Source organism: Octopus bimaculoides, chromosome 5 (genome assembly GCF_001194135.2).
Source record: "Octopus bimaculoides isolate UCB-OBI-ISO-001 chromosome 5, ASM119413v2, whole genome shotgun sequence".
Classification (NCBI taxonomy): Eukaryota; Metazoa; Mollusca; class Cephalopoda; order Octopoda; family Octopodidae; genus Octopus; species Octopus bimaculoides.
In genome coordinates this window covers 34886695-34899959 of record NC_068985.1, presented here as the reverse complement: position 1 = coordinate 34899959, position 13265 = coordinate 34886695, and the positions used below count along the sequence as shown (strand labels likewise).

The 13265-nt window shown below is 33.8% G+C and overlaps 1 protein-coding gene across 15 annotated transcripts in view; it reads right to left on the bottom strand.

The window, feature by feature from the left end:
* Nucleotides 1-13265, bottom strand: part of LOC106874069 (uncharacterized) — a 93376-nt gene that overhangs the window by 45999 nt on the left and 34112 nt on the right. For all 15 annotated transcript variants that reach the window (XR_008264231.1, XR_008264235.1, XR_008264233.1 and 12 more), the window contains exons 7-10: nt 11530-11787; nt 9425-9679; nt 7743-8051; nt 4755-4856 (exon numbers count right to left, since the gene is read on the bottom strand). Coding sequence is in view for 9 of the 15 variants with exons in the window: in XM_052968298.1 (XP_052824258.1) it covers nt 4755-4856; nt 7743-8051; nt 9425-9679; nt 11530-11787 (924 nt within the window). In the remaining 6 variants the exon portion in view is untranslated. The remainder of the gene's footprint in view (nt 1-4754; nt 4857-7742; nt 8052-9424; nt 9680-11529; nt 11788-13265) is intronic.

Below are 13265 nucleotides of genomic sequence, written 5' to 3'. Positions count from 1 at the left end.
TCTCTCTCTCTCTCTCTCTCTCTCTCTCTCTCTCTCTCTCTCTCCCCAACTGAGGGAACCAAAGTACTTCCTCTACTGCAAGACACCTATATCTGTGTGTAGTGGTTGTCCCAGTAGAATATATGTGTGTATGGATATATGTACGTATATTTGGAGGTACATGTGTATACTGATGTATGAGTATATGTTTGGGTGTATGTGGATGTATACACAATATATATTGGTCATTAGTTTTTTTTTTATGTGTTTGTACCTCTTCCCACTAACATTAACTGGCAAGGAAGAAAGACAACTGATAAAAAATAACAATAAAATTATTAATCAAAAAGTGTTTTATTTCTATCATGTCTCTCTCTCACTCTGCAATATTTAATCTCCAGTCCATCTCCCTTTCTGGATGTTTTTTTTTTCCTGTAGCTTTCTCTCATCAAATACTGAATATAAACTGCTTCCCCAAGTGAACACAGTTAATTGCTATCTCTCCAATGATATTTAATTCAACAACCCAGAAACATTACACATAAAGTTTACACATCTTTGAAGATTTAAGTGTGTGTGTTTTCATTAGATAACAAAATATCACTTTTTGTTAATGAAATATATGTTAGATGGAGAAATTAAATATTCCATAAACAATGACTCATTCATTGTTATATATGTATATATATCCAATGACATCCACAACCCAATCACCATTCCCTCTCAGTTCTATGTCTCTCATATCTTTAACACTCACAAGACAATCTCTCTCCCCATTGTTTGTTTTATTATATACTTATATACACTAGCAGAAAGACTGCCCTCCAGGCAGTTTTCTGCAAGCCCCTTGATAATATTTTCACATTTGATTCCCATTTCTAAAAAGTTTTATATTTTACATCTAATTATACTTGTGTGTAATAGTGCTCACTTGCTTAGTAAGTATTGCTTTCGTTATTTTATCACAATCATCATCTCTCTTTTATAAACAAACATCATAGTAGTCCAACAACAGAGGGAAAAGCAGTTTGTCAAGTTTTACCTTCCCCTCAAAGCAACATAGAGATTTCAGTTCAGCAGCCCATCTATATGCTTTGCAGTGTGTGTGTGGGTGAGAGAGAGAGAGAGAGAGAGAGAGAGGTGGGGAGAAAGAACATTGTAAACAATGAGAGAAATAGGAAATGAAAAAATCGTATAAATAGAAGGGCATTAATACAGATGTATATGCCCCCGACTTTGTTACCTCATGACATTCAGAAAAATGGATACTTTTTAACAAAATTTTCTACAAATACCACTTAGACATGGCTTCAGAGTATATAGGGATTTATGAGAAAGAATTTTTCTGATGGGGTGGAGAGAAGAGTTTTGGAGAATTCATACAATCTGACTTTTTTCCCTCCTAATTTTCAGGAAGATAGGTATCTTTTAATGAAAATTTATACAAATCCCTTTCAAACAGCCTTCGAAATGATGAGTGTGGGGCATCTTTGTATGAAAAAGTTTTGTAAACTCATTTTTTTTTACACCCCCTCCCTCATCATCCCACTCCAGACCTACTTACACAATTTTTATTTAGTAAAAAAAAAAAGAAAAAAAGGGATTTTTTGTGTGGAATCAAGAGCCCTGACCGCCTAATATGCTGCAACCCCCTTAATTTTGTTCAAAATCATTGGAATTTCTTTTTTTTTTTTTTTTTTCCATTGAATGAATTTCACTTGCCAGAACAGATTAGAGCCTGGTGCAGCTTTCTGGTTTGCCAGTCCTCAGTCAGACCATCCAACCTATGCCAGCATGGAAAGCAGACATTAAATGATGATGATATATATATAATATATTGCTATACCATTGAAAGTTTAGGTAAACTTCGTCATTCACTCTCTCTTTTTCTCTCTCTAAAAATGAAACGTGATTTCAGTGCCAAAAAGGGAAACTGCTTTAGTGTTTCAAATCTATTCTGCAATCTGGCTTATGTGCCCATCAAACTGATAAGTGATTAGGTAGCTGGCTGATTTTCTGAAGCTAGTGTTGCAGATCATTTGCATCACAGAACTCCAGTAGCCTTGTTCCCTCCTCATTCCTAGAGCCAAAGCCATAACCACCATGTGCACCATGGAATTCATGGGGATGCTGCCCAGTATGTCCATTGCAATCACCAGCTACAATAACCAAGTCTCTTGAGAAGTTCACTGCCAACTTGTACAGTGTTGCTCACTTCACTTTTCAGGCCTGCATTAATATATTTATTTTTGCTGCTGTTGTTTAGCAGGTGCTGCCTGAGTGATATCACACGGCATTCCAAGGCCATCTGCAATGATCTCAGGCCTCTACCACCTTCATTTCTTCTAAGGTAGAGACTATCAACATCATCATTTCTGTGAAAGTTCCTAGTTGTTGTCAGGATTCTGTGGGTTTTGATATCTATGGAGTGGATTTCCTCTACAGACCAATCAAGTATCCCAAATGTTGGGAAGAGCACTGGTAATGCAAATGCATTGTTGGATATTGTTTTGCTGTAAGAGGAGAGTTCTGACTGCCATATTTTCTTAAGTCTGATGTAATATTCTCAGGTCATTCTATCTTTATTCACACTGCTTTCATATGATAGATTTTCGTCTATGCCTAGGTATTTGTAACATTCTTTGTGTGGAATGGGGGAGATAGAGAAACCCTTGATACACAGGTTTTGGGTTTGAGTGACTGACTTTCCTTGTTCTATAATCAAATATGAACATTTTTTTTGGCCTAACTCCATGCCTATCATCATCATCATCGTCCGTTTTCCATGCTAGCATGGGTTGGATGGTTCGACCAAGGTGTGGGAAGCCAGGAGGCTGCACCAGGCTCCAGTATGATCTGCCAGTTTTTCTACACCAACCACTCACTCCATGAGTGAAGTGGGTGCTTTTTACATGCCACTGGCACAGGGGCCAGAGGAGGCTGGCAACAGCCATGATCGGTTGGTGCTATATCAGCTAAAAATGTTGCTATTAATTCCAGTTGTTTTTTGGAATTGTTAACACTTTTAGCATAAATCTTCAGGTCGTCTACAAGGAAATTATGAGTTACATTGATATTTCTGGCAGTTGAAGATCCTAGCATGTAACCATTTGTTTTCTGCAGTAGGAACGATAATAGTACCAAAAGGAAAAGAAGTACAGAAATATTATCTCCCTGGAATATTCCCTTTGTAATGCCTATACTACTAGAAACAATTATTCTGTTCTCAGTTGTAAGGGTAAGAATCATTGTCCATGTCTTTGTGAGCCTCTCTATAGCAGCGATTAAGGTAGTAGGTACCTTTGCAAGATCCAGGCACTTCAGCAGCCATGAATGAGGGATAGAGCCGAATGCCTTCTTCTAGTGAAGCCATACTGTTTCTGCATTGTTGTCTTACTTCATACAGTACAAACTGAGTCAAAATCTGTCAGAAGCGGCATAAAAAATAATGTAAAAAAAACCACCACTCCCACCATCGTTAAAATTTTAATGTCTCCAAATTTAGCTGACTCAGTAGCAAAGACTATGGAATACATCCAACTCAAAAACATTTTAAAATTACAATTCGCAAAAAAATTTTGCTACTTTCTTGAAGCTTTCATTGAGCAACAGACTGTTCCCAACATGAGTGAGAAAAAAATCCGACCAATCTAATGTTTAAGGTTATCACATAAGACAATGTGATGTTAATTACTGAAATAATAATACTCTTATATACATAGCTGCTATTACTCTTAAAGAACACCTAGGAGAAATCTACAGTGAACGAAGTAACGAAATTACTAAACAGAAACCACCTAGATGGAAAAGAAAACTTGAAGAAAACATCAACAACGTGCGCCACCATATTGGATGGTTAACTACAACAATAAAATATAAGGAGAAAAATGAGTTTACACCTCACCTTAGGCAAAAATTAACGAAACTTTGTGGCAACTCTTCACACTGAGCTCTTGAGGGAAAGCTGATCACTTTTAAACATGAACTCAGGATGATGAGCGTGAAACACCACTATCGCAAGTGAACTTTTGAGTGAGCCAGTATCAATCGCAAGTTTGTTTCCAACCCACAAGCATTGTACAGAGATGAAGAAGGAAAATATCACCATTAAGAAAGCTCCCTCCCAAGAAGATCTACAATCATTCTGGCTAAAAATTTGGAATGAAAAGAGGGATTTCAACCTGAATACATCATGGTTAAATACAATTGACAGAGAATACTGTACCAACACTAACAGTAAAGCATACAAAATTGATGCAGAAACCTATAGCAGTAGGCAAACTGCAGAATGCAAAGGCACCTGAAAGGGACCTAATAGTCTGATATGGATACAAGAAGCTGACATTTTATAGAAACCTGTTGATATGGATGTTCAGAAGGACTATAGAAGGTCAGACTGATATATCACATTGGCTTGCTACAACAAGGACAAATCTTGTTGCCAAATATGAAATCACCGAGATGGCAGGAAACTACAGGCTCATTGCTTGCCTAAACATTATGTACAAACTGTACACAAGTTGCCTGAACCAACTCCCCTAGGAGCATTGTGAATCGAACAACATTGTGACTGATGAATGGGCTGGTGAAAAGAAGGGAGTGTGGGGATGTGCTGAACAGTTTTTAATATGTATGCATGCATTGAGTCACACAACACAGACACACATACATACACAACTTTCAACATCTGTTTAACCATGCCTGGTCAGGCAGGAGAGTTTTATGAAAATATATCCCTAATTAACAAACCTTTATAATGCGTGAAACATACCAACCTCTTTTTTTGTGGCATTTATAAGCAAGAAGCCCCAAAATTATTAATAATACAATTCCTACAGTGCAACCAATAATTATTCTCAAAGGGACTTCCACAATTTCTGAAAAGATATATTAAAAAGACCTTGCATTAATACATTAAAAATATATAGGTTTATGAAGAATTTTTCATTAATTATTTGTCCCATATTCTAAGGTCAATGGATGCTGGGGTACACAGTTGCTGCTTGAAGGCTTCAAAAACAATAAAATGTACATAAAGTTGTGCATCTTTTTTTTTATATCAGATATTGTACAGTCAATTTCTTTACAAACATTGTAACACTAAGTGTTTGTTAAAAATACTATAAATATGTTCTGTAGTGCATTCTAGTAATGCATTATAAGGCATCAGAAGGCGTGATGCATGCCCTGCACACAGATAAATTCTTTTAAAATTTATAGTGTAGCTTACAATGCATTGCATACCCATAGTTTTTAATTGAACTGAATTAAGCTTTGTAAGTGTTTGACTAAAAGAGGATTAAAATGAAATACTAATAGAAAACATTGCATGGAATTGAGAAGTGTTTTCAACATCTTTGAATGAAGGCAGATGAATGAAGGACTGTAGTTTGTTGTTGGATATAAATAATCTGACCACTTGCTTTTGGGGAAATTAATAAGTTTGATTAAAAATTTTTTTTTTACTTATCACCATTATAGGTGAACTTTGCTTACACTGGTGAAATTAAGAAATCAACTTGTAAATAAACAAAAACCTTGTATCCATCACTGTTCACATGCACACATACGCGTGCATGCACACACACACACAGTCGTATATTTATGTATGTTTGAAGATAATCAAACCAAATTTTCATCATTTTGAGCCACTCACTAAATGAGTATTTCTGTCAAATTTGGTGAAAATCCTTCCAGCCATTTTCAGGTAATTTTGCAAACACACAAAGAGATAAATATGAGCAACTACAATACCCTGCTTTCGCTGATGCGTGCAGGAGGTGTATATAGTCTCCTTTGTTTAATTATAAAGTTGAACAATATCTCTCACTTTATTGCATATTAATTCCCCTCTTAGTAAGTCACATATTAACTTTTTATCACTCCATCAGCGGTACTACTTTATTACTACAATTCCTGTTGCCTGGCTGGGTCTCTACATTGTTAACAAATGAAATCAGCAGTGTAAATTATCTTTTAGAATATCCAGCTATTTGTTACACTTTGAAAATTCACGTCTTTCTTTTTTGGTAACCAGCATTCAGAAGAGTGGTCCCTAATCTATAGTTGATGGCAGAATTTTGAAAGTGTTCAAGGGTTATGAAGAAAAGTCTTTTGCTTTTGAATTATTTACTAAAATGTAAAATATTCATGAATGTTTTGTACAATAAACTAAAGGCATCGAAACACATCACAACATTATTGCAAAACAAAATCCAAGAAATATTTGCTCAAGAAAAATGCCAAGTGTCAAGTGATTTATATTGGAAAATATTACAAAAGGGGCCATAGAAAATTATTGATTTGAAAAGAATGTGTTTGGGAACTGCAATTTGGAAACTTTAACAATTTCTTTTTAAAATCATGCTTTCAGAATATTTATTGAATGCTACTGAATGAATATTATCACTATCGATACAATTTCATTGCAATGGTGATAATGTTAAAGATCTTAGAAAATAAAATTATTTTATGGATTAAGAATTATTCTGTCATATGTTATTCTCTTAGTAATAGTGGTTAACAAAAACATTCTCACTTTAAGTTTGAACTCACAAACTATTAATCTATATTAAAAGATGACAAGATTCTTTTGAACTTTATGTTACATACAAAACATTATCTGCTCCACATAGATGGAGCAATAGCCTCAGGTAATAGCACAATGAAATTGATAGGTTTCTTGGATTACATTACTGGTTTCAAACCCTCTAACTGATGTTGCTTTTTTTTAGGAAAGTAGGGTTACATATAAGAACTTTGTGTATATGCAATTGTTTGCTAGACTCCTATTATCAGCACTTTCTGTAGTTATTGAATTTTAACACTATTTCTGAACAACTTTTTATAGAAAACTTGGTCAAGGTCTTATAGTAGAGTCTGTCAAAGAATTGTGACAAATGTTTCAATGTTTCCCACCTGAAAGAAAAACCTGGAGATTAAAAGTTTAAAATTCAATATGACAGCAGCAGTCAGTTCAAGACAGGGATCAACTGCACCACATCTCCCTACTTTCTGATCTAACCATAGATATATGTTACTGCTGCTCTCCACACTCCCTGTGTTTCAGCTTGTCATCTCTTCCTTCATGAGCCACTTTTATCTCCTTCACCTCCTTCTCCATATTGATCTTTTCCCTTCCCATCCCTCTACCTCTAGTCTAGTGTCAAACCATCTGTCATTCTCTTATGAAATTATTCACCTTTTCCTTCCCTCCTTATCTACAATCTGTATTCTCACTGTAGTAAGACACTTGTGCTTGTCCCTCTGTCATACTTTAGCTTTCATAATTTGGTATAAAGCTAAAAAAAAGACTAAAAAAAACATAAAATTTTAGTATTTACATGCATCAGTTCACTGTTTCCATATTTCAACTGGAAATCTTACCATATTCAAATCAACTCCACTCTAATTATGTAGAAAATATTTAAATGAATAAACTAAGAATAAATAGTTAATTGACTAGAAAACTTCATTACCAGAGTTCAGGGAATGGTTTGCCAGTGGAAGTTTTGTGACCAGCAATTTTCTAGAATATTTCTGAAAAGGAAATTATGTTTACCTACAAATCTAAAAGTGCTTAAACAAGAAACAAAGCTAAAATTTATCCTCCATCTTTATCATATATAGCTAATTTTAACACATGGATTAAAAGCAAAACCTTAAGTACTTCACAATGAATTAATCAATTCTAAATAATTCCATATAACATGAAACAATATTATAAGTAATTAAAGAATAATTCCAAACATGTAACAACTTACCTTTAAGTCTCATGGCAAAAATAATCACTTTTTTCCCTATGGTATTTTCCACTGTTAAGGTATAAGTACCAAAATCATTATCTTTAATGTCTTCTATTTTTACACTAGTGCAGCTTCCTTTGAAAGGAAACTCACTCGATAAATAATCAGTTGTTAAATATTTGTTGGAGTCAATTAAATTCTCATTCTTTTGCCATTTTACATCAGATTTTGGATGGGAATAAAAACACTGTTTGAAAATTACAGATTCTCCAATTGCAACATTTCTCTTTTTGGGATTGTTTGATATTGAACTGAAAATAGGTTTCACTGATGGAAAAAATAATAATATTACTAAAGAAAATAACAATGTATATCATATATTTGAAACAGAAGATTTCAAAGTTTTCAAAAAACTAAATGGAAATAATAAAATTTAAACTATGCAATTCGATGACTGAAATTTACTTTCAGACTGATTCTGCTAGTATTTAAGGCTAAAAAAATTGGCAATTCTAAGCATCTATACCATTTCACCTCCAAATTAGAATCCCTAGTTGTCAAACGAACTCTAGCTTACCAGCCCTTCAATTACAACCTCTACACAACAACCATAGCATATTTTACAGTGTATGGTTCCAGAAGATCCTCTAACATTGTCTCATCACACGCCACCTGATCAAGGTAATATGGACATATGCATATAACAGTCAAATCTGTCACATTAGCTACTAATATCATATCCAGTTTAACTTCCTACACATAACAAACACTCAGTCAGTTACTTTTTTTCAGCTCTACTCATTACTTAAGATGTCACCACTATGGCTTTTAAGTACAAAAAAGCCTTTGATCACTTAAAACTAGCAAGTTAAGTTAATAGTTTCAAGTGTTATCTAAAAGAAGATAGTTTTACTTGCTGATTATTTTCCTTCTCAAATATGACTTAATCCAAAATGTGTGTCATCTCCATTAAAGTCAATCTCTCCAATGCTGCTCAGAAGCAGTCAGTATTTCTAAGATTATACTGATAATCTTGTTTCATCAGTTCTTACATTATCTTAAATCTCAAGACACTTGAAGTGGTAGACATTCTATAGACCATCCCTTTTATGTTACATAGTGTCTTTCATACAGACCTAAACACGATATAGACATTTCTTTTCTTTCTAAAGCTAACAAATATAACATGGTATAAAATTTAAATGAAAATTACTTGCTACTGAAAGTTTTAGGAATATTTTTGGATAATATTTAGAAAAATAATTTATTTGCCAAAATTGCATATCTTTATAATTTGAATTACTGTAACAAGAAATATTTGATGTTCTTGCTTGATAAGTTAATTTGCTGTATATTGATTAATTATGCAGCTGAAATGGATCAAGCTAAATAATATGAAAACTCAATAGGGAAATTATTTCACTGTATAAAATGAATGCTTAAAATTTACTTGAAAACAACCTCAGTTCTTTTTGAGAAAATTTGATACTAAATAATTTATTAAAACTATAATTCTTAAATATTTACATTTCAAACCATTCCCGAAAGTTATATTGATATACATAAAAAGAATTAAGTCTAACAATCTGCTAATGGGATAAAATTAAATAAATAACTGAACAATTTTACCATTCTAAAAATAACAATTAAAATTGTAAATATGTTTTTAAAATTAAATTGTGGCTTTGTAAAATACTTGCTTGGAAATTTGTAGTTTGATGATTTATTCACATGAAAATCTTCATTGCTTACATGACACTCCCATGTACCAGTATTACTGAAGGAAGGATTGTTTATAGATAATACATTCATATTATAAGTATTCTTAGTGGCATTTCCCCATTTTTGCTCCAGTTTGTATTCATAAATCTCTGGGTTTCCACCAAATGCAGTGCAATTAATTTGTAAAGTATTATTTGTCTCATTTGAAATATGAATGTTTACTTGAGGAGGATCTTCAAAAAAAAAAAATAAATAAATAAAAAAAACACAAAATCAGAAAGCTGTTTCAGTTTAGAGAATACAATAAAAATTAATGTAAAATTTCAGTTCCATACACATTTCAAAAATAAATTTATAAATAACATGGTTATAGTAATACATGAATGGTAATGCCACAAGAGTGCTGGCTTACTTCAGTAAGTTCCGTTCAATCTTGTGGTGTGCAAACAACTGAAGCACTTGCTACTGCACTGATGTTTTTTCATTTCTCCCTTTTTTGCTTTTCTTTCATAAAATATATTCCTGTTCAGATCCTGTAAATCTTCAGATTTTAAGATTGTCATTGAACTTGTTTTCTCATACAGAATATCATAGTAAGACAGAGTTAGGGATCTAAACCACCACAAACCCATAACCTTGGAGCAATTTGAACTTGACCTTATAGTTAATGTAACATTCGTCAATTTTTCAGGAGTTACTACAGTGAGATGTACTCTCATTGAGTACACTATATCAAATTTCCACCCATCCCTGTTCTACATATCAAATGAGATAATTTTCCAGATGGAAGAAGGGTCTTGTAAGTTTTCTGATTTACTTAGACTTTAATGCTTGCCAAGTTAATGCTGAGGCCCTTTGATTCCAGGTTTACTTTCACACCTGTAATTTTTTTCTAATCCTACAATAGCAGCTTCAACTGTAAGAACAAGTACATTAGCATATAAGAATTCCCAGGCAAACCCTATCTTAATCTCTCTTAGAAGTCTTTGATAACTAGAAAGGGACTAAGCATTCATCAATGTACTTATTGTTAATTCTCATCTTGCTGACAGCACCCCTGTATATGGCTTATAAAGCTCACATGAGCCATTCATCTACTCCTAGCTTTATCAATGATTATTAGATCACCAAACGAGTAAACTCTGTCAAAAGCTTTCTCCAGGTCAACAAATGCCAGATACAATAGCTTACTTTTATCCAGGTACTTCTGCAGTTCTTTCACTAGAAATATGACATCAGTAATACTTCTTTCTGGTACAATGCTTAATTGCATCTCATCTAGGTTAAATCTCTCCTTAATCAATTAAGCCATGACTCTTTTTCTGATTTTGATAACCTAGACCAGCAATTTGACATCCCTCTAATTACTTATCTCTATTCTCAAATAAAATTTAAAGAACTCCCAAATATCTAGCCATGCAATAATATTTATTTATATCAGAATTTGACCAGAAGTTTATTCCCTCTGAATATTCAACTTATGTGATAAAACCACACGCAAATTCCAACAATACAATTAGATACATGGTTCCAGAAGTAAAATACAACTCTCATCCATTTTAGTATCACAGAATATTGTTTATGTTATAATGTGGATCCTCGTCCACTTGTATGTTGTTGGTGGCACTGTAATATTCTTGTTGCCACTATTATGTTGTGGCGGTATTCCATGTTTTATTATCTTTGACTCATCTATGGTGCTATTGCTAACAGCTCCGCAAGACAATGACTTCGAAACGTCTACCTTGATGGTAACTAGTATTCGTATATATCACGTAACTGACACATAACTGACTCCAACTGAGAACTCATATGACTCTACTACTACTGACCTCCTACAACGACTGACTGTCTGACTTGATAGTGGCTACTCATACCACTTTGTCACGTGGGAAAGGGTGTACCTTTTTCACTACAACAGTTTATTGTCTCCTTCACTCAAAAATCTACAGCCAAACTAACATTTACAAAAGACTTAGATTTCAATAACTTTCTCTTATTTGAATTAAAAAAAGAAAATGAAGACAGGGTTGACTAAATACAGAAGATAAAAATTTTCAAAAGATACTTCATTTATACTCACAATAAATAGTAAAATTCTTTTCACGAGACACATTTGCAGCAATATGAATGCCCAGACACTTGACTGTTTGATGAAATTTGGAAGGTATTACGTTAAGTTCAACTTCTTCTTTACTAGTATTTGATACATTTTTATACATCAGGGTTACATTTGCTGGTGGATGACCACCTTTCCAACTGCACTGGAATTTGGTTGGAGTATCAGCACATACTTTTCCTCCAAAAACATTTAATGTCATGGTATCTTTTTCTGGAGAATCTATGAATTTCAGAACATAAATAATTAAAAGAAAAAAGTATTCCAAACAACATCAAATTAGCGCACTCAAGAAAAAAAAAAAAACCCATAAAAATTAAGGAAACAAAACAAAGCAGAAATATATTTTGAATAAAGTCAGCAATTTTTTCAAATTTTGATAATGTAATTCTAATAATAAATATTGGCAAAAGAGAAGAAATTTTAGAAAAGCACATTTGTAAAAAATTAGGTAAAAGATCAGCAATTATGAGAGGAGGGACTAACTCAATACCAATCTCCCAAGATGGCTGCTTTCTTTCAACGATCTCTGGAGAAATGAAAGTCAAAGTCAACTTCATTGGAATTTGAACCCAGAATGTAAACAGACTTTCTGGGTTCAAATTCCAATGCAGAATATTCTATACCATGCTCTACTAATGCTATTTATTTATTACATAATAGTAGTAATTCTTTTTGATTTTTTCATAAAGCCAGCAATTTTGAAAGGAAGTGTGTTAGCTCATAATATCAACCACTTGACTTTTTTCTTTATTTTATCAACCTTCAAATGACAAAGAGCAAATTTAATCTAATCAGGAAATGAATGCAAAACATAAACACTCAGAACAAATAATGCAACACATCTTGTCTGATGCTCTAATGATAATGTCAGCTTGCTTTCTTAATAATAATAATAATGATGATGATTATGATAATGATGATAATGATGATTATAATAATGATGATGATGATGATAATTTCTTTTATTTGCCACCAGAATGAAGGGTGAGGGTACAATACAAAGACAAACATAAAGTGTGGAAGTTTACATATGATGGAATGATAGAATAAAATAAAAAGAACTAAAAAAGAAACATACACAGAAGAAGGGAAGTATACATAGTACACAAAACTAGAAAAAAAGTCATAGTGATCCCCCCCCCCCGATACAAAAATACCTCTAGGGGTAATCAAGGAACTCCACCATCCAAGATCACCCTGAATACCAAGGAAGAGAGCCCTCTCCAGCTCCTTTCTTCTAACTCACAGGTCTACACAAAGTGGTACCCTCCACTCTTGCCATTTTCACAAACTTTCACCCACCTTTCCATAAATTCACTCATGGACAGCACCGCCCTCTCCACCCCCACTTTCCTTTTCAAGTGAAACTTGAAAAGATGTTGGCTTTACCAAAGAAGAATGTTTCTGTCCTCATTCCTTCAAGCCTCATCCACCAGACAACCTCTTTCACCACAGTCACCTAAGGAAATCTGCCTTACCTGCTTGATTAAAGCGGGGAGGTGAGGCAATCATCATTATGGACTCAGCTGACAGACACAGCTGTCTTACATGCGACAGCAGCTTTTCGACATATCTCCTCAAGTCAGCAATGCCCAGACACTGAACAAGTGCATGCAGAACGGTTTCATCACTCTACGAGCACCTCGGACAGGCTTGTCTGACAGCACATCTGTGCCTGTAGAGTTTATCTCAAATTG